Source organism: Galleria mellonella, unplaced genomic scaffold (assembly GCF_026898425.1).
Source record: "Galleria mellonella isolate WM207_F2 unplaced genomic scaffold, CSIRO_AGI_GalMel_v1 utg57, whole genome shotgun sequence".
NCBI lineage: Eukaryota > Metazoa > Arthropoda > Insecta > Lepidoptera > Pyralidae > Galleria > Galleria mellonella.
Genome location: NW_026442119.1, coordinates 6,298,367 through 6,319,132, shown reverse-complemented (window position 1 = coordinate 6,319,132; position 20,766 = coordinate 6,298,367). Strand labels below are relative to the sequence as shown.

General features: G+C 31.9%; 1 protein-coding gene across 4 annotated transcripts in view; it reads right to left on the bottom strand.

The window, feature by feature from the left end:
* Positions 1-4,267: 4,267 nt before the first annotated feature.
* The window catches only part of LOC113509735 (D-beta-hydroxybutyrate dehydrogenase, mitochondrial), a 37,946-nt gene continuing 21,447 nt past the window's right edge, over positions 4,268-20,766 (bottom strand). For all 4 annotated transcript variants that reach the window (XM_026893144.3, XM_026893145.3, XM_031910777.2 and 1 more), the window contains exons 4-8: positions 11,880-12,083; positions 9,581-9,734; positions 9,051-9,238; positions 8,408-8,581; positions 4,268-7,911 (exon numbers count right to left, since the gene is read on the bottom strand). In XM_026893144.3, coding sequence (XP_026748945.1) covers positions 7,753-7,911; positions 8,408-8,581; positions 9,051-9,238; positions 9,581-9,734; positions 11,880-12,083 — 879 coding nt within the window. In that variant the 3' untranslated portion in view covers positions 4,268-7,752. The remainder of the gene's footprint in view (positions 7,912-8,407; positions 8,582-9,050; positions 9,239-9,580; positions 9,735-11,879; positions 12,084-20,766) is intronic.

Below are 20,766 nucleotides of genomic sequence, written 5' to 3'. Positions count from 1 at the left end.
TATTACTCTCGCCCCGGCTCCCACCCACTCAACGAACTGTGCTTCACGGACGGGCAACAGCAAACATGTATATTTGTCGCTTTTCGCTGATAATAACTTGGCAGGTACTTATCAAACTAGACACAAATCCAACTTTTGGTAGTATATTAGTTTGAAAATCGGCCGTAGATCAGCTTTTTTTTGCCATGAAATTTCAAACTTTACATATATATGTAAGCTTTTAAACGAGAAAAAATAGGTGCCTTGATACTTGATTTTTTATTAATTGACATACGGCGGTGAGCCGTCATTGAGTGACCATAGTTGAAGATGAAGATAGGCAAATAGTTTAACGTAACGGAACCTAATCAGGAATAAATCACGATGATTATCAGGATATCGCAGAAGTCTATAGGCGACGGTTACCACTTGCCAAAAGTCGACTTTACAGCGTGTATATTGCGAGCATAAGAACCAACTTGATTACTAACAATCCCTTACCCCTAGATACTTGATATTAAATACCAATCTATCATTATAGGAAGGAAAGGGATAACTAGTACTGTGGTTGAACGGCCCTATTGCTAATAACTCTAACAGGTCGACCTCTACGCGGTCTCTCCTGGAAAGCATAGTAGTTAATTTCTGGTAAATTCGTCACGATGAGCTAACTGACCTGCTCCATCCTCTTATACCTCACTGGTTCCCCGTCAGTGTATACGGACAGCGCAGATGGAGTTACCATTCCATTTTCTCTCACTAAAATAACTCTATCAATATTTTTTTGTGATTTTTATTTTATTACAGATTATTATGCAATAACTATATGGATAGGACAGTTCTTAACTTACCTGAGGTTCCTGAGCTGAGCAATGGAGACTGACGTTTGCCTCTTCTTTTACTTTGCTCATTATTTTGTACTAATTTCGTAGAAGTTTGGGGTCATCGTTCATTAATAAACTAATATAAAGTTGATATGCTATTAACCAAATTGTTATTTTTTTATTTTCTATTAAATACCTTAGGTATTGATCTTAATTGAATTGTTTCAATTTAAAATTTTCTCATAAATACAAGATTTTTGCATAAAAAATATATAATAATAAAGTTAATACATTCGTTAACTAAAAATAAACAATAATAATATTTAAAGATGTAAAAACTTCATTGCGTAACTTAAACTTGAAAATTGCCATTTTCAACCGACTTCAAAAAAAGGACGTTCTCAATTTGGTTGTATTTTAGATTTGGAAAATTCTTTTTTTATCTGTAAGAATATATCTACAGCTTGGTCCCATTGAAATTTTATCAAAATCAGTTTAGTAGTTTAGTTTTGAAATCAAAATAACTGGTTTTGCCACAATCGAAGTCGGTTTTTTTTGGAACACAATCTTTAATTATTATTATATAATACTCCTCTCGTGGTCCGAGCGAATCGAAGCGAGCGAACCTTTTTCAAAATGAGAAGGAGAAGAGATCAATAACGGATTATCAATTTATCATTAATTTCATCAAGTACCTAAATTGAGAAGAAAATGTCAGCACATGAGATGTCCTTGTCAGACTTGGTATAAAGTATTTTACAACATGGGTGCAGATTCACTTAATATGAGGAATTTCCTAAAAAAATGTTGATCATTGAGATTAACTTGTTGACGGTTAGCACGATAATATAGCTACGTGCTACAAGGGCAATCGAAAGGGTCACGTTCGGTCAGAGTACGGCGCGACGAACTAGGATCAATAGAATAGGTTGAACCGCCCCTGTACCTCAAACCCATCCCCTACCGCAGAATGCAGTCTGCAACTTTAGTTTTATCACAGTTACCTGTGGTACCTATATCTAAGTACTATACATATATTATACTTAAAAAATACTAGTATAGCCGGCAAACGTTCCCTTTTATCCCCTTACTGTTACTTATTCGATCATTTTTTTTTATCGGGTAAAAACCATCCTATCTCTCAATTTAGAACAAATAATGCCCATTTACAAAATTACATTAATAGCACTTATTGATACTGGATTGTTTTTTAGAAGATATGAACATAGGATCAGCTATGAATGATGTGGATATATTGTTGGTATTGATTATGAATGATACAAAAAGCAATAAGTAGGTATATTATCTCCGTGTGGTGGCCTCGCACCTGTACTTCTACATGGTGTAGCAGCTTTTTTTATCCCCAAAATATTATAAGAGGGTCATCTATGGTATACTAATGATTCTTTCCACAGTCATGTGGAAGAAACCATAAGTAAATTGAACAAAACATTTACTGAATACAGAACAATTTTTTTAGCTTTGAAGCTAGTAAAAAAGGAAGGTGCAGACATTAAACTTTATATGGCGGTATGCGTATATAATAATGTTTGTTATTTATCTAATCGATTTTGATGATTCTTCTTAATTTTCAGGTTTACTGCGTGTTTATACTAATTTTACATATTAATTATGTATATGATTGGTGCGTGGAGATTTAAAAAAAAATGCATACTTAAATGAAGTTCAATGATCGGACTGAATTATACCTACCTGTTTAGTGTTTTTTTAATGGGTAATAATGAAATAGTAACTTCGCCCGTGCTATCGATATACGCTGGCGGGGCATCAGTGAGGAACTTAGAATGGCAAACAAGCTGACGGTCCACCTGATGGAAAGTGGTAACCGTTGTATAATATAATAGTTGTAAACAATGTATATAGATATTTTTACGTGAGTATATAAGTATGTATATTATAAATAATATCGTCCATTTTATACTTTATCTATGTAATGTATATAATACCCAGGGATTATGTAGAATACCAGTTATGTAGTGGACTAGTAGTCCACCAGCAACATGTAAAGTAGATTTTAAGAATCACTGCACTCGTAAATATTTATTTATTCTTAGGTAAAGTTATATTAACTGTTATTTAAAGTATTTACAGGATATTTCCATTTATATTTTTGACCAAGAGATGTGGAATCCTAATTCTCCAATAACCAGTAATCCCGGGGAAAATTTATCGAATTTATTTACAGTTTTTATTTATTCTAACAGTTGTTCATACTGTTCGTCAATAATCGTCGTTATCCCATTCTGTTCTCATCTTTTATACACATTAACGACTGCGTATTCGGCATTGTATAGAAAATCTAGGCAAAGCATAAAATAAATAATATTTTATACATACTTAAACGTTTTAGCTATTCTATATATTGCTGCTATCGCAATCTTGTCGATAATATACCCGTACATAAGGATTTTCACATTTGGTTCTCTCAATCTACACCCTAAGGAAAGGCATAAATATAATATAGTGACTAAGTAGTACTAACCTATAGATATATTTTTGTGCTTTTGTTGCTATTTATAATTCCCATTGTGTAAACTGATCTCTGTACAACACAAGCTTCATTTCCTTTGCTGTGAAGTATTTAGGTCGAGGTCGTATATCTGACCTCAAGCTTTCGACGATACCTACTTTAGGTATAATACTATCCGCTAAATTAGTAAAATTTTATACATATCAAACATCTGCGTAAATCTGATGAATTACATTTTTCAATTATAATACTTTTTTTTTATGCAACTTAGAATGGCAAACAAGCTGATAGCGCACCTGATGTTCTAAAATCTACCCTGATGTGAAAGCTGCCAAACGAACGAGAACAACGGCCTTATGACGAAAAGTTCGCTAGGCAAACAAAGATTAACGATATTTTAACGCCTTATCCCAACAGCAATCTCATTATGAAGTTTTTACGATACATAAATAATTAATTATACTAATTACACTGTAGTGATAAAGCGTACACAATATATATTCAAAACATTTAATCAATAGACCATCTATTTTATATAAAAAAAATTTAGATTTTACGTTTCCAATTTACAAAGTGTGAGTGTATATAGTGGCTGTATTTCCATTTGAAGGGTGGGATATGGTAGTGAAATTACAGGGTACAGAGGAATACCACTTAAGTCTTCAGTAATAACAACGCATGGGGGGTATTATGAGCGAAACAGTATACTCTGTTACGTCCATGGTACTGCTCATGTCTACAGGCGACGGTTACCACTTTCTATCAGCTTGTTTGCCATTCTAAGTTGCATAAAAAAACTACAACAATAATATAATAATATAAATAGTTCTAGGTAGTTATAGTTGTAGTTTTAGTTGTCACAATTTTAAGTATCCACGAAATCTCATAGCTTACGTACCAAAGGAATAAGGCGAAGTGAAAACATTTTTTACACTTATGAAGAACTTTTAATAAAAAAAAACACATATCAAAATGAAATTACACACTGCACAATATATGTATATGAACTACTCATTAAAGTTGAACTAAGATATATTGTCGTACTTAAATGCACTTACAAAATAACAAATTTGTATATATTTGACACACTTACAGACATAATATACTTGTTGAAACGCAACATTATGACTCCTCAATAAACACTATATACAGTAATATATGAAAATGTATTAAATTTATACCTTAAATAGGTACTCATTGGTAGGTTGATATATAATCCTTCTCAAGATATATATGCTTAAATGATTTACATATATTATATACGTATATATATATACACACATATATAACATTAAATATGTTCTTATTTAAAATGCATGCATCTAGGTATTTGTATTGTCTTAAAATGATAATTAACAAACAAACAAAGCACATAAATATATACTAAAACAGTTATCTATTTTCTAATTACAAACTAATGAAGTATAAGTTCAGTGATGGCTATTTCACTCGTTTATGTCAAACTTAACATGTATTTCACATTTTTATTTCTTATTAAACGCGAAAATGGATCATGGGGAAGTGTGTGGCTGACAGACTTGATTGAGAGCCAATAATTACTTATATATATACAGGTTGGAAACGTTCCATGATCTATCTTATTCGATTATTCCTAAAATAAGTATTATACTCGGAATAGTAGAACTTTTTATTACAACAACGAAGAAACTTGGATAGAATTAGATAATTATACAGGTACAAACTGTTGATTTTTTCGCTTTCTTAAATACACAGGGTTCGATGTAGCTTTTTCGAATAAAATATTTGTCGTCCTTAATAATATGTCATATAATACTCTATATCGACAATGAAAAAAATCTTTTATAAGCGTAACTTAAGAATATATGAAAATAGTGGAGTGCTTACGCTTTTTTTAGGTCGTCTTCAATTTCAGTTATGGCGCCCCTCGTTTTTGCCGCTCTGGGCTTAGATCAGGGTGTACTCTGTTAATACTCATATTACGCTTTCAGCGCAAGAGAACTATTAAACTTGACGGGTTATGCAAATGAAATCCTATTATGATTTTTTATCCCTTAGGTTCTGTTCATACATTTAGTATGACTTAAATTTCATTGAAATATTTTTAATATCGCAGTTCCTATGACGACTTTATGTAAGCAACAAGTTTATTTTGGAATTGTACATGTTGTAATGTTTATTATCAATTTTTAAATACTCTGGCGTTTTCTATGATACTAGGAATGTTCATAGAAAAATGGTAGTTAGAAAAGGATAAAAGATCAAGTAATGTGAGTTAATTAAGAATTATAGAACAAGCAAAAATGGAAAATGTATAAGTTGATATTGAGAATTCTAAATACTATTAATATAAAAAAAAAAACACGAAAGATTGTAATGATGGGTAGATAGATGGGTAGATGAATGGATATATGAAAGTTAATTATTTTTTTATGTAAAGTACCAAACGGATTTGAATGAAGTTTGGTACACGGGTATTTATCGCCCTAAAAGTTCAAATTTTCACAATGCATCTCGAACGTCTTGTATACTTTAGGAATAATCATGATAAGAGTGCCACTATGTACGTATAGGTAGACCAGTATCATATAGCTTTATTCACTGTGTTAGAACATAATATAACAAACCAATTTAGAATATAATATGAAAATAAATATATATAGAGTACTGATAGAGAACCTGCAATTGTTAAAAGTAGCTTTATCATAAAAATATTTTCAAAAACCTGATATAAAGTAGCAAATACAGAGAAACGGTAGGTTATATATATATACACACTATGTATTATCGTATAGTATTGTAAATCTTTTTTGTGTATACTTTATATTGGACACATTAAGGAGATTTGACATACACTGGTGACCTTAATCCCGTCTCTTACAGTCAACCTTTGGAAGCTGAAAGAAAGCTATAGAATGTTCATGGAAAAAATTACACAGCTAAAGATAAACTTACACTATAACTGTATACACATAAATTATATACATACATTAATAACAATTGGCTCAATAAAACAGGAGTGTCACAATAAAATTTTATGAGGCCTGCTTTAAAGGATTTTCATAATAATAATATGCCATCTTCAAGTTATTGAAGAGTATGACTTTTTGAGCATAACATTGAGTATTAAAACAAGGTAAATTCATAATCAAGTCATTACTACATTTCATTTGGGTATCAATCTCTCGAAATCAAAATTTTACATGAAGGTGAAGTGGATACGATGAATTAAAAAAGACATTAAACAAAAGAGAAGAATGTGGACACTTCTTTGTAGGTTCATAGGAAGGCACTTGAGTTGACTGCGATAACCGGATATATGGTTGAACTTGCGAAGCTCGAAATAAATGTATTTAATACATTGGCTTTGTAGTCAATGTATTAAATACATGTATTTAAGTTGTAGTTAAGCTTTTGAATCAGTTGCTGTGTGGGATCTATATGAGAACATCAGAAAAGTCTAGGAGAGGATGGAGAAAAGATTGAAGCAATAGCAGTTCCCGAAGGAAAGAAGTTCCGCAGGCGTCTTAAAGGGTATAGCGTTATACGGATTTTTCGGTTTGGTTCGTATGCACCATATAAACACAAATATATTACATATATGATACTCACAAATACATATATAAAAGATATTTATATATATTAAATACAGTAACTTACATAAAGAAAGTATGAAGTTATTAAGACACAAGAGATTGTGTGGATAATTAATTATATTAGGTGTTATTCTTAATAATAAGATAGGAGGGATAATTAATCAACAAACAATAATGTTCTAAAATAATGAATTGGAATATACAGCATTCTTTAACTGATTTTATAAAAAGCAAGAAAACTTTCGGAGCACTGTGGATCAGAATAATTACTAACAAGATTTGAATAGTGTCATTCATTTTCATAATTAAGAACTTGTCAGGACCGTGGCATTTTACAAATCAAGATAATATTTGACGACAGTCTTCCTTTACAAAAAGGTTTAAGTGTACATGTTTTTAGATGAAAGCTATCTTCTATTAGGAATATCGACTTACTATGGGTTGTTACATTCGTTTCACTAACGAAGCGCCTATGGGAGCGTGTTTAAGTGGAAAAGAGCTTGCCTAACTGATCAAGAAACTTGTATAAACTTAAAAACTTATGTAGCTGTGTGAGAACTACAACTTCGTAGCTGATGGCCCGTGGCCTCATTTGGTAAAAGGTTAGGTAGATACATATTTCACAAATTGATGATTAAATTACAAACGTGAGCGATAGTAAGTTGTATACATAGTCATATTATATATTTTCAAAGTATGAGTAGAATATTTAATAGTGTTGATTTGAACATTTTAATATTCCTTTAATCTGAGAGATATGACTCGAATGGTTAAGATTTAATAGCATGCATAAGAAAGAACAGAACGCAAAACGCTATTATTCATCAGGTTTACAAGGAAGTTCCGGTTGATTATTAAAATAGTTAAGTAAGCATTTTTCTCCTTAGTCGGTATAGAGTCCTTCATAGAGTGAGCGTGGCAGATGCTCAGCCAGCAAAGACTTAAGTTTCTCCCTCGGCGACACTGGTGTATAGCGAGCGAGCGGAAAAGTCCGCGTAACGCCATCACTTAGGGCACGTGTCACAGCTGTTAGGTCTGCGTCCTGTATTATGCAAATTGCTTGTTGTATATTAATTTTAGTACAAAATAATTTGATTTCAAGTAGGAGATAAATCATTGAAATAAATACCCTGGGTTAAATTTAAATTATACGCTTAACAAAAACGTTGTTATATTTTAAGATTTTGAGATCTATGGACATCCCATACACTGTCATTTCTGAGGAATATTGGAAAGTTTGCCAATAGATTAAAATTGCATGGTACACTCGCTTATGCTAATAGCTATGCCTCAATAGAATATAAAACGATGAGGATGAAATCAGGTTAGCTCATCATTGCGAATTCATTACGAAAAATGTTTTTACGTCATGGCTTTGTTCCTGTCTATAAGATGACATTAATAGATATGCCGCTTGCTTGTTTAGTATTTTGACGTATCATAGAAAGAGAACGGTTTCAATGTACCAATATAATAGGATTAGTAGATATTCAAAGACTGTCAAATTCATATTCAATATTGTCGTGGTTGTTACTTACAGCATTTTTGGTGTATTTCTCTAGGCTGCGCAGTGCTTGTTCAAAGTAGTCTTCTCCATAGGCTCCCTTTTGTTCATCGCTCAGTCTTTTCCACATATCGCGGGCTTGTTCTAAAAGTTTTTCTTCGGATAACCAGGCACTGCCCGTAGTATATTCCCCAGCGGCTACTACAACCTAATAAAATATATATAGAGGAATAAAAAAAGAAATTGGACCCATTCCAGTTTTTCAATTTACGTTTGGGAAATATTTTATTTCAATTGTACATATTGTAACAGAGAAAGATAATTTCTTTATATTTAGTTACTTTATATTGGGTATTGACGTATACAGATAAAAACATTCTTACGCAGTGTAAGATGTGAGTGACGTGGGTTACCGCCCTCGGCCTTGCGTTCTGAGGGGCCTCGCGCCCTGTGGATTTGTTTTATTTTTTTAGAATTTTATACCTTTTTGTAAACTGTTTTTTTACATTACCAAGACTCCTTACGTAAAATGTATCTTACCCATATCTAATTTAGGTCTTGATTAGCCACAAAAAACAGCATATCAGTATTTTAATGTTCCTTGGGGTCCGTTTTCGACATGTATCGTATCCTGCCACCAGAATAGAGTACTCGTAGAGATGTAAATATATACTTACAACATCAACACCTCGTGGTTTCAGTTCTCGACGCAAGCAAGCAGCGAGTGCATCGAGTGCAGCTAGCGAGGCAGCATGCACGCCACGCACTGGCGCAGCCACATGTGTCAGAATCGATGATGCTAGCACGACTCGACCACGGGCGCGTCGCACTAAAGGCAGCATCACTTGTACTAGTCTAGCTGGTCCTGGTTCAATAAATGTCATATTCAATAATTTTTTTATACAACATAAAATATATATAATAATAATATAATAACTAATATATATATATATATATATATATATATATATATATATATATATATATATATATATATATATGTATAGATTTATAAGACGGGAAAATGAAAGGCGGAACTAAGGTATTAACCTATTTATTAAAATTTACTTACTTTTAACTTAAAATTTATTGACGTTATACGTCAATAGCGCCATCTACCTAACAATATTATTATTTACACTTGCCGTAGCTTCGTAGCGGTGCTACAGCAGTAGCAAGTATTGTGAAGGTGTAGTTTCTAACTTACCCAGTAAGTTTACATCCATTGCACGTTTGACGACCGAGAAAGGAACCCATTCCAATTCGCCGAGAGCACACCACGATTCACAGTTAACGATGGCCCACAGACCTTGAGCGCCCTCTGGTAAATGGTCCACAATATACAGCGAAGCGGACAGTATCTGGTAAGAAATAAGTTACAAATTAACTGGTAGATATCGTTAGCAGTTTAACTTGATAAAAAGCAATAACTTTTTTTCTATGAGCGAATATCTAATTATATATATATTTCCTTTACGCATAATTAGGAAAGTCTTCTTTCATAGATAGATTTAAACTTATATTAAAAAATACATATTAAAAGTATTTTTAAGCATTATCTAGTACCTGTTATATAATTGCTGACAAATTGAAATACGTAAAATAAACGTTTTAATTAAAATGTAAAGAAAGTTATATGTTTTTCTTATCATACAAGTTTTGCTGAATTAGGTTATTGTAGTAATAGAATTTTTGCAAACTCCAATTTAGATTATTTATAAATTGGTATTTGTAGGAAGCACTAAATCAATTTCCCTACGGAGATTATACCACACCTTTGTAAAGCACATATGGTGTATAATTTTTTTATTATGCGTATTAAGTAAATAATGTTAGTGTTTGGTACTGAATAGTACATTTCTATTTTTAATGATTAATTTGATGATGATGACGCTTAATCTGTATTATATTTATTATTCTGTTAATAAATAAATAAATCAAACATAAACGCGATGGACTACTGTAATGCGTGATTAGACCACATCGTAAAACTGCGGGTCTCTTTACAATATAAAAAGTCATTGTGTGGTGTCTTCGGCAAGCAATAAGTTGAGCAAGCAAGGCTATATCTTGAACCAATTCATTGATTCTCTAAACTTATCTTGGGCATATGTATCCATTCTATAGATGAATTTACCGTTAGACAACTTCCGAATTGTCACTATAATTCGTCATCATACAAATAAATAATACTATTAAACACAAAAGATGTAGTAATAGAGACACCTAACGCTACAAAAAATACGATTTCCATAGGAACAGTAATTATAGAATTCATCTAGTACCATAAGGATATTTACACACAATGTTTCCAAAATTACGTCACTCTTTTGAACCAGACATAAAATAAACATGAATAGGCACAAAAACGTTATATCTACTTACATTTCTGTATACGAAAACGATTATACATTACCTTCCTAATTTATTAAAATTTTTAGTAATAAAAAAAATCTGAATTTATCTATTTTGCCATGTATCACACGTTAGTCAAATCCTATGCCTAAGCGATCTATCATGTTTTCATTTACTGCATGTACGATGAGTGAATATTTTAATATTTGTCTCAAATTTGTTAAAGTCTGTTTTTAGAATAAATATAACGTATAGTTACAACGATTTAATATCAGAGAGCGATTTATTACTATTACTATCTACTTTTTTGTGTAGTTATATTACACGATATACTATATACGTGAATTGTGAATAGGATTTAAAAAAGTATTAAATAAAAAAATTATGTTTTAATTGAAAGGGTCAAATTTGAAGTCGGATATTATATGTGATACATAGTTACCATGCCGTGTGTTCCTAGCATTGAATAGGCTACCACTTTTTTTGTGGGTATCGTAAGAGGCGACTAAGGTAAGTTAATGGTCGAGGAATGGGCAAATAAAAAGCAGCGTTCCTCTTAAAACATTATCAAAAGTCTAACCGCGGTTGCCAACTTGCTTTCCAAGCATGGCAACTATTGGCAAAACCTACCTTATGAGGAGGCCTATGTTTGGCAGTGGACATTTAATGGCTAATGTGATGATGATAATACGAGTACTTGTATTACATAAATATCCAACTAATAAAGAAAGAAAGAGGGTTTTTTTTGATGGGTGAAAATGGTATGATGACCCCGCCTGCGCTAACGGGATACGCTAGCGGAGCACCAGTGAAGGGTGATTAATGAGAATGAAAACAGGCCAGTTAGCCCATCATGATGAATTCATCAAGAATAAACCATGATAGTTTCCAGGAGGAACCGCGAGGAGGTCGACCTGGTTGGGTATATTGCTAGCAATGGGATTTTCAGTCAAGAAAGAGGGTTATGACCATCAGTAGAATGCAACTTGGCCGATATAATAAAGACAAATATACTTTTTCTGTTATTATGGAGAGGAAAGAAAGAAGAAGAAGAAAAGAAATAAAGGTAAAAATGTTGACGGTCCATCTGGTGGTAAGTGAAAATCGTTGCCTATTACATACATACGACCTACCTTTATTAAAATAATTACCTGTGTCTCAGAGGTGCAGTCTAGTTGAATTGTATGCAATCTTCCCGAGCAATCTTCCTTTAACATATCTGCATCTATATTTCCCGCCTTGTTCTGGAAGCCAGCGAATACATGGTATCCTAGGTCATCAAGTCTTCGTGCCAATGCATTTCCAAGGACATTGTCGCAGCCGGTTACTAATACAGCTTTTCCGGCCGCTGTTACCTGTATTATTAGAAAGAGAGTTACTTTTAATTCAATGAAAATTCAACATATAATAATTTGTAGTTAATTATATGTTTCTACGGTACTTAGTAAAGAACAGAAATAGACTTAGGTTATTTATAGGTATAAATAACGGGTCATGGGTCCTTAACAACATGTCACAAGATTGTGGGATTTGTCTGGGTGTTTTTAAGCGACTTCCAAAAGGAGGAGGTTTTTAATTCACCTGCATATTTTTATGACTGTTATACGATATCTTTGTTGAAGCTAACATACTAATTAGTTTATTATCAAAATTTTTAGTAAAGATGTAACTTTTCATCCGTAAATAATGATTATTCACGTTCAATAACGAGTACCGTTTAAAATTAAATAAACTTGTGGTTCTTCTTGTGAATTTTATGGATAGCTATACATTATACAGGTAATGTTAGTAAAATTTATTTTTAGCATGAAAATTAACCCTACTAATATTATAGCTATGAACGTTTTAAAGATGTTTGAGAGTTTGTTACTTAGTACGGATTTTAGTATACTAACAGACTATGTACTAAATTAATATATTATTAATATATTGTACCAGAGGGAGACTTTGTACAAAAGTCGATTGCTTGGGTACCTCTGTCCCATTCGTGTTTCTACCGTGAAGCAGTTGTGTTTGCATGGCTGTGTTTCGGTTTGAAGGGTGGGATATGGCGTCAATTTACAGGGTACAGAGGAATAACACCTGAGTTCTCAGGAATGGCAACGCATGGGGGGTATCATGGGCTCTGTTATGTCCATGGTACTGCTCGTGTCTATAGGCGACGGTTACCACTTTCCATCAGGTGGGCCGTCAGCATTTTTGCCATTCTAAGTAGTATAAAAAAAAATTATGCAAGGTTTAAACTCTTTTATCTTAATTCAAGTAGAGAACATCACAAGATACAGGTAGAGTAAAAACACCGCATTACCTACAGGATCATAATTTAAATATATTGTAAATACTATGGTTTAAAATATACCTACTATTTCTGACAAATGAGGATTAAAACTTCATCAGCTTGAGTACCTCTTATTTACATTATTGAATTTAGGATTATATAATTATGCCTCACAAATGAACTTGTTAATAATTATTTCATAATTATTTGTAATTTAATATTTATTTGGTATATTGAAATTATCATTTGCAAATGAGCGTTCCCTGCACTAGAGGGTAATGTGCAGACAAATGAATTAAGTCTTCGTTCAAAATAGACGGCGACAGCTTGATTGATGTCCGTTATAATAACCGCCGAGTGAATATTTTATTCAGGCAATTGTTGGTGCCTACCTATGCGTGACGCAGTGACGTTCGAGGTTAACTATTTCAGGTTTGCCTGATCGTTAATTCTTAATCTTCTAGTGCTCTCACTGTTCAAAGTCACGCACCAATCACAGGCTGTGTTTGCATATTTGGTCATTGTAAGCTTTTATGACGATTCTACCTCGTTTTGTAGATATAATTAAACATAACTGGCAGTTGATAAAATTATAAATAGTTATGCGTAGAAGTTTGAAAAACTTTTTTATTAAGTGGTTTCTTTCAAGAAGTAATAGTTACTACAGCAAATAACGAAGTTATAAGAACTTTATTTTTAATAATTGAAGGCGAGTATTAAGTTCTGATATAGGTACCTATAAAACCTATATATTTCTATTCTGATGTCGGACTATAGAAAATCGTTTGCAGTTAGAAAAGAAAACAGCAAGTATGAATTATATTTTCTTTAGTGGCGTTTATTCTGTAAAAACAGGACCATTAACCTATTTTAAATCGGACTTTCGAATGGATTGATGACGCAAGTGACTGTGTCGAGGTTGGCACCAGAGCACAGTTTATTCAGCATTTTGAACGTGTCCCTTATACGGTCCCTGACGTAACCTAACAATCAAACATATTCTAGTAATTATTTGTTAACAGAACAGTAATTAAGGTAAATATAGTTTCCCCTTAATGTAAGTATGGTACGCGTACGTATTTGTTTTTCTAATTTAATGTTTCAAATATGTAATCCACACGTTAGTGATTACATCCCGAAGCTAGTAATAAATTAATTATGATATACCTACTTATATATATTTTCTTTTGTATTGGATTCAATGGAGCGGCTGACCTTCAGCAAACAAGTAATATTTTTAAAACTTCAAATATAATATTCAACTTTATAAAATGAATTAGGTTAGTAGTCAGTTACGATAAGCGATAGAAAAATGTACTAAGTAGTAGTAATGTTGTTTATTGAAATGCTACAGATATCAGACGAACTGTTCTTTAATTAGAATATATAAATATATTACGTTTGAATTTTACAGCAGTGTAAATTCGTTTGTTAGTCATAGGCTAATCTGGTTGTATTTATAACGTACCTAGATATTATTTAATTAATTTAAGAATTTCTTTAATAAAAAAAAAAATTTAATTATGAGTAAGTTCAATACAATAAAAATTTAGTCGATTACAAAAATTATCATTGAAGTCGAAATAGCTGTAATTTTTGTTTATAACTTAAATTCATTTTGTATATATTTAAAAAAAAATATCTTTAGCTAGAGATTTTTAATAAGCAAAGAGTAACTTGAGAATCGTTAAATTAATATTGAAAAATATAATTTATTGAATACATTCAGAAACTTTACATATTATAACATTGCAAGAAGTAAACAAACATTTAATTCAAGTCTGGATATAGTTTGTGCGGTTAATACTAGAGGAGAATAGTATTATATGGATGTTGCCATATGTACGGGTCTAATATAGATATAGACATAATGCGCTATTTTAAAGATATAACAGTAGTCGATTAAGTCAATATAACTGGTACTAGAGATATTTCAGAATATTAATATACTTATCTGAAAATGGAACATTACAGTCCAATTTAGTACTAGTAGGGGCAACTAATAAAACTAGGTAAGTATAGACTTCTTTCATATTTGAAGAAACTATGTGTTCCAAAATGTTGCCAAAATATTCGTGAAATGATAAATTTACAAGTAAAAGACTTTAGACAGCATCCTCACCATTGTCCAAACTTTTTATTTTTAAAGATTGATAAATTATTGAAAATACATTATGATGAGAAATCCAGATTGAATGAGCTTTTACAAGGAATAAAATTATTATAATTAGTCATTAGTTTCCCTTAAGTTTTAACATTAATAATAAATTTATTTTAAAATTAAAATAACAAACAAGCTTACGGCCCTTGGTTGTAGAAAGTGATAATTTTGTTTATTTAGATAGGAACAGCCTATAGGATTATAGGTAATATTGCATGGGTTCACAAGATTCACTCCTAATTTTACAATTAGAGAAAAGTTATACAGACACACTAAGATAAACTAAACAGGTGTATCATTAAGTATGTATTAAACTACACAATAGTCCTTTCAGGTCAAGGCCAACAATAGGACTGAGGCTCTATTTACGACGAGTGTATATTTCTGTACTTGTAGACAGTTTCCTTGTACTTAGTATGGCGCGTACTAAACTTCACCCCAGAAAAATCACAAGGAATTTTGGTATTTACTTCGAACCATGTTATCTAATCTGTACCTTAATAAAGTTTGATGCATTGATAAATATATAAATTATGTATATATTAATAGAAATAATATATGTTATGTATATATAAATTTTATTAATATATACATAAAAATACAGTAAATGTAACAATAATTAGTTTTGAAATAAAAAATTAAAGTAGTTTCTGAGTAATATTTTTTTATCATTCTACTACTCAATTCGGAATGCAATTTAAGACTTCAAATATTTATAGTCTATTTATTTTTCTAGATTTTCTAATAAAAAAACAACAGTGGCTGCTTCGGGCTACGTGTTATTTAAGATATAAATCGTGTTGACTATACTAGATTTATATCTTAAAGAGTCTGTTACTCTGACACAATTCACCGATTATAATGGCTTTATCATATATCTATAATTTATTTGAAAAAATATATGGCCTCTTAATTGTTTGAATGCATACAAACAAAACATTTGTGTATAAATTTAAATAATATTTAGACTGAAGTTTCTGTGCAAATCCTTATCACATGTTTTTACAATACGTAGATCTTGAGCTAGATATTTGCTGTTAGGTCATTGTCATAATCAATGAGTATTTTACCTATAGATAAAAGAAGAATATAAGACAATTACTGATATTCTTGGCAGATGAGTTTATTTCAAGATTTCAGTATAAAAAAAGAAAACTTGTATTCTCAGTCATTCCTTTTACCAGCGTAAAAGAGAGTAGATAGAGAGAGAGAGATAATGAAAAATAGTGGAAACACAAAATTTTTTGTGACGGTATTTATATAGTATCTTAATTATAAACAGTATATCCATAGTATATGAAAATAAATACATGAGGTTTAGCTTATTGACGACATTTAGGTACATATAAACGCAGTCAGATGAACAGAACACTATATAAGGTTGTTGCACCGCCTACCCTTATCATTCAGTCGTTCACAGTCCACTTCTGAATATAGGCAGTCACATTATATCGGCATAGGGAAGAATTATGACCAACCGGTATCCATTGATTGTCGATTGATTAGTATGACATTGTCTATCAGAATTTATTTATAATATAGGTAATATTCTCCGTTACCTCACAAATATAATTAAATCGTAACTAGACGATGTCTGTACATGGGAGATATTAAGGAGCAATAGAAGCCATAATAATAATGTTTAGATTTCTTTTTTGTCTCAAAAATCTACTGCATTAAACTTAAAATGTGGTGTGTTTTATCTTATTGGTATTTAATTTGTTTTTCTACTTCTGAAATTCACGCATAGGAAATTGCGCGCAAATAAACTAGTTATAAATATTTTAGTCCTCATATATGAAAACTATCAATGTTACTATTAAGCGTCAGTATTAACGCTAGTTAGACCGTAATTTAGTTTTCATGTATTCCATTTGTAGAAAAGCTATTGTAGCTAATTCCCGTGAGACATGTGACCTTATTCTAAACGCCATGCTATGTTGCTCAGGTAATCACTTGAGGTAAAACACTTTACAAGACAAATACTTATTTATTCGCAACGGGACCCTCACGCAATAGAAATAAGAGATCACAAATTAATTCAAAATGTACTCCCACATATACACCATTGGCAATATAAATATACTTTTCTATTAATCGCTACCTAATCGCTTATTGGCTAAACAGATTTTTATTTTTAGCTAATTGATTGATGAATTACTGTTTGTCAATCAATTTGTCCTGAAGTAAACTTAAGATTAAAGAAGTAACTAAATGTGATAAAAACTAAAGCACTCGGATTTAGTGGTAGTATGGTTCCCAGCATAGAATAGGCCACCTCTTCCTTTCCTGTGGGTGTCTTAAGAGGCGACTAAAGGAACTTAATGGTAGAGGGATAGGCAGTAGCGTCCCTCTTAAAACAAACCTAACCTAACCTAACTGCGGTTGCCAACTCGCCAGTCAAGCATGATAACTAACAAAAGTTACCCCCTACGGGGAAGGCTTATGTTAAACAGTGGATAGTGAATGGCTGATACGATGATGACTCGGATTTAACACCTACGTAAAATGTGGATTTTAATTAGAAAAAAAAATTAAAACTTATGTTGATGAGTATTAATAGCACGAAATTCATTTAGCAGCTTTCATGGAGTCCTGCGTGTTATGGAGTGTAATTTTGTTTCGTTATACGTTCGTCTGCGCAGGCCCTTGTGCAGAAGTTTATTATCGTGCCAACGATGTCTGTTTATTACAGACAGGCCTATAACTTCTAAACGAAATGAGATGAAAATTTTAAATTTATATACAATATACGTATCTACATACCTAAAATGTAATTGAAAAGATCTTTATAATATTTAATAAGATTATTCTATACATATTTTAATAATAAATGGATTCTTATATTATTAATCATATATTAAATATGCATAACACGAGTTTATGTATCAGTTTAAAATTATTTAATAACTCACCGACAGAATTAATATCATAATCAAAAGTCAAACAATGAAATTGAAAATGACGATAATAGTATCAAATTTTGTATATTAATTACAGATTATGATCTTTTATTGTAGGCAATATTTTGGGCGTGGACGAAATTACAGGCGTATATAGATAGATAGATAAGTATTCATTATTGTTTCCTTCAAAAGAGTATAGCAGAATACTGAATAAACAATAATTATAAGAAATAGACCACACGAAAAAATTAACGTATATTGGATCATCTTTCCATTATGCTGCTGATTTGGACCTCGTTTGAAACTGAAAAACTAAAATATTTCCATAACTATTTCCGTATTCTAAGGAAATGAGTTTCTGTGATATATTTTATTATCTTAAAGAAACTTATTATATTAAATATTTTAGTCCAAACTCGATGTTCTCTGTAGTTGTAATATTTAGTTGACAGGAGGAGATAATCGTCAGTAGCAGGGATTATTCGCCTTATAACTAGCAATTGTTCTGTCAGGGCGACCTCAACGGGTTCTTTTCTCGAAACTATTATTGTTTTATTTCTGGTGGTTGACCAATTGGTCACGTGGACTAATTGGCCTGACTCTGTCCTTACCTGTCATCATTCACTGATACATCGCCAGCATACATTGATAGTGCGTACGGGATTACCATTATATTTGCTACGATTGGGGTTGCTGCTGGTAGTTTGTGTTATAATGGTTTTTAACATAACTTAGTCATTAATACTAAATCATTTGGATTAGAATAACATTTAAATGGAAAAGAGACCGCATTAAAACAGTGTATTATGCGCTATAATACCGCAGGCAGATACACAGATAAAGATCTACAGTTATCGCTTCCTCTTTTATACGTTGGGGGTTAAATATAGGAGCGGTTGTTTTAATTAAAAAATAAACTACATGGATATAGCAAAAAATAAAGTGAAATCTTCCGACTTGAGCATTAAAATCTTATTAGCTCAAGGAAAGACTTTGTACTTATAATTATATCTTTGAATAATGCTTGTTATTCACTTTTTATCTCAGCAATGCTTAGTACGTATTCTCTGTAATAATATCGACTTGAAATGATTATTTATTTTAAACTACTACTACCACCATATCATTTACAGATACTTATTAACATAATGTGTAACTACATAAATATAGGTATTATTTTTAATTTATGGATATTTTGAATAGATATTTCTTAAACCTTTATTGACAACTAAATAAGATACCTGGGCCATCAGGACTTTTAGTTACAATAACTATACTTATGGGACATCTCAATAATTGTAAACTCAACTCTCCACTACTAATTTGCGACCGAATCTCACCCGGTTTTCACCCTAGTTCTATCAATAATTTTCTTTCGCATCATTTCACGTCCTCCCCTTGTTTCTGTATTGCATATAATTAAATTTTCACAAACAAAATCTAAGTTTCCATTTCTTTTCTTGTGTTTTCGTCTTTTTCATATAATGATACAATTGTATAATCATGAAGCAACTGTGTCTAGACTATGATAAACGGAAGCAGGTGTTGTAAGTATTTCCCCCTGTCTTCTATATTACGCATAGCTTTATCGGACTTAGCTTTAATAAGACGTACCTGTATAGTTTTAAAATAATCGCGGATAACAAAAACAATACTCTTAAAAAAATGTAGCACTTCATTAAAGATCATTCATTTTTAGGAGACTAAGTCTTGACTTTGCTTATCGGATGGCAAGAGTAGAAAATCCCTTTGGAAAACATAATCACCAAAGCGGATGTGTGTGTATGAGTGTGTGTGTGTGTGTGCGTGCGTACGTGCGTGCGTGCGTGCCTGCGTGCGTACGTGCGTGTGGCAGTGCGTGCGTGTGTGTACAGAATGTCAATTAAATTATCAAACACTGTAACTACATAAAAATGTAATAAACAATCTCTTTAGGTAAATTAATAAGCTATATTCAATCCATCTCAGTACCATACCACTAAATAAATAGATAGCGTAATCTAATAAATAGCGCACAGTTCTTTATTGCATATACCATAAGCGACACTGAAAAAAAAAAACTATATTTATGGGATTTCGCTCATAAATATAGCTATTGTAACCAAAAACTATGATTAATGCAGCAACGGGGATATTAAGTAAACTTTCTGTTCTACCTTATGGCAATAAAGTACCATAAAAAATAGAAACATTTATCTAACCTTTAATTTAGATATTTTAATAAACTTAATACATGACAAGGTGTTATGGCAATATTCATTGGATAGTTTCGTATTAGTTAATGGCCACACATAGCGCGTGGGTGGCCAGGGTATCTTTATCACAGTGAAATTGTGCTACGCAGTAATATAATTCATGCCGTTTGAATGTTTCAGAAAGGCATACAGATAAAATCACCGGAAAGTATTATACTTAATCTGGATCTGAAACAAATATTCAGGAAATATTTTATCTTGTAAAACTTATTTGGAGTATTTTTTTTAATGGGTGATAATGGGCTTGTAATCCCGCCCGCGCTATCGGTATACACTGACGAGGTACTAGTGAGATATGATAGGTGAGGATGAAGCAGGTCGGTTAGCATGGACGAATTTAACTAGAATTGTTCACGATGGTTTCCGAGGGGAACCACGTGGAGGTCGACCTGGGGTTGACCTAAGGTGTATTGCTAGCAATGGGTTCATTAGACCCCA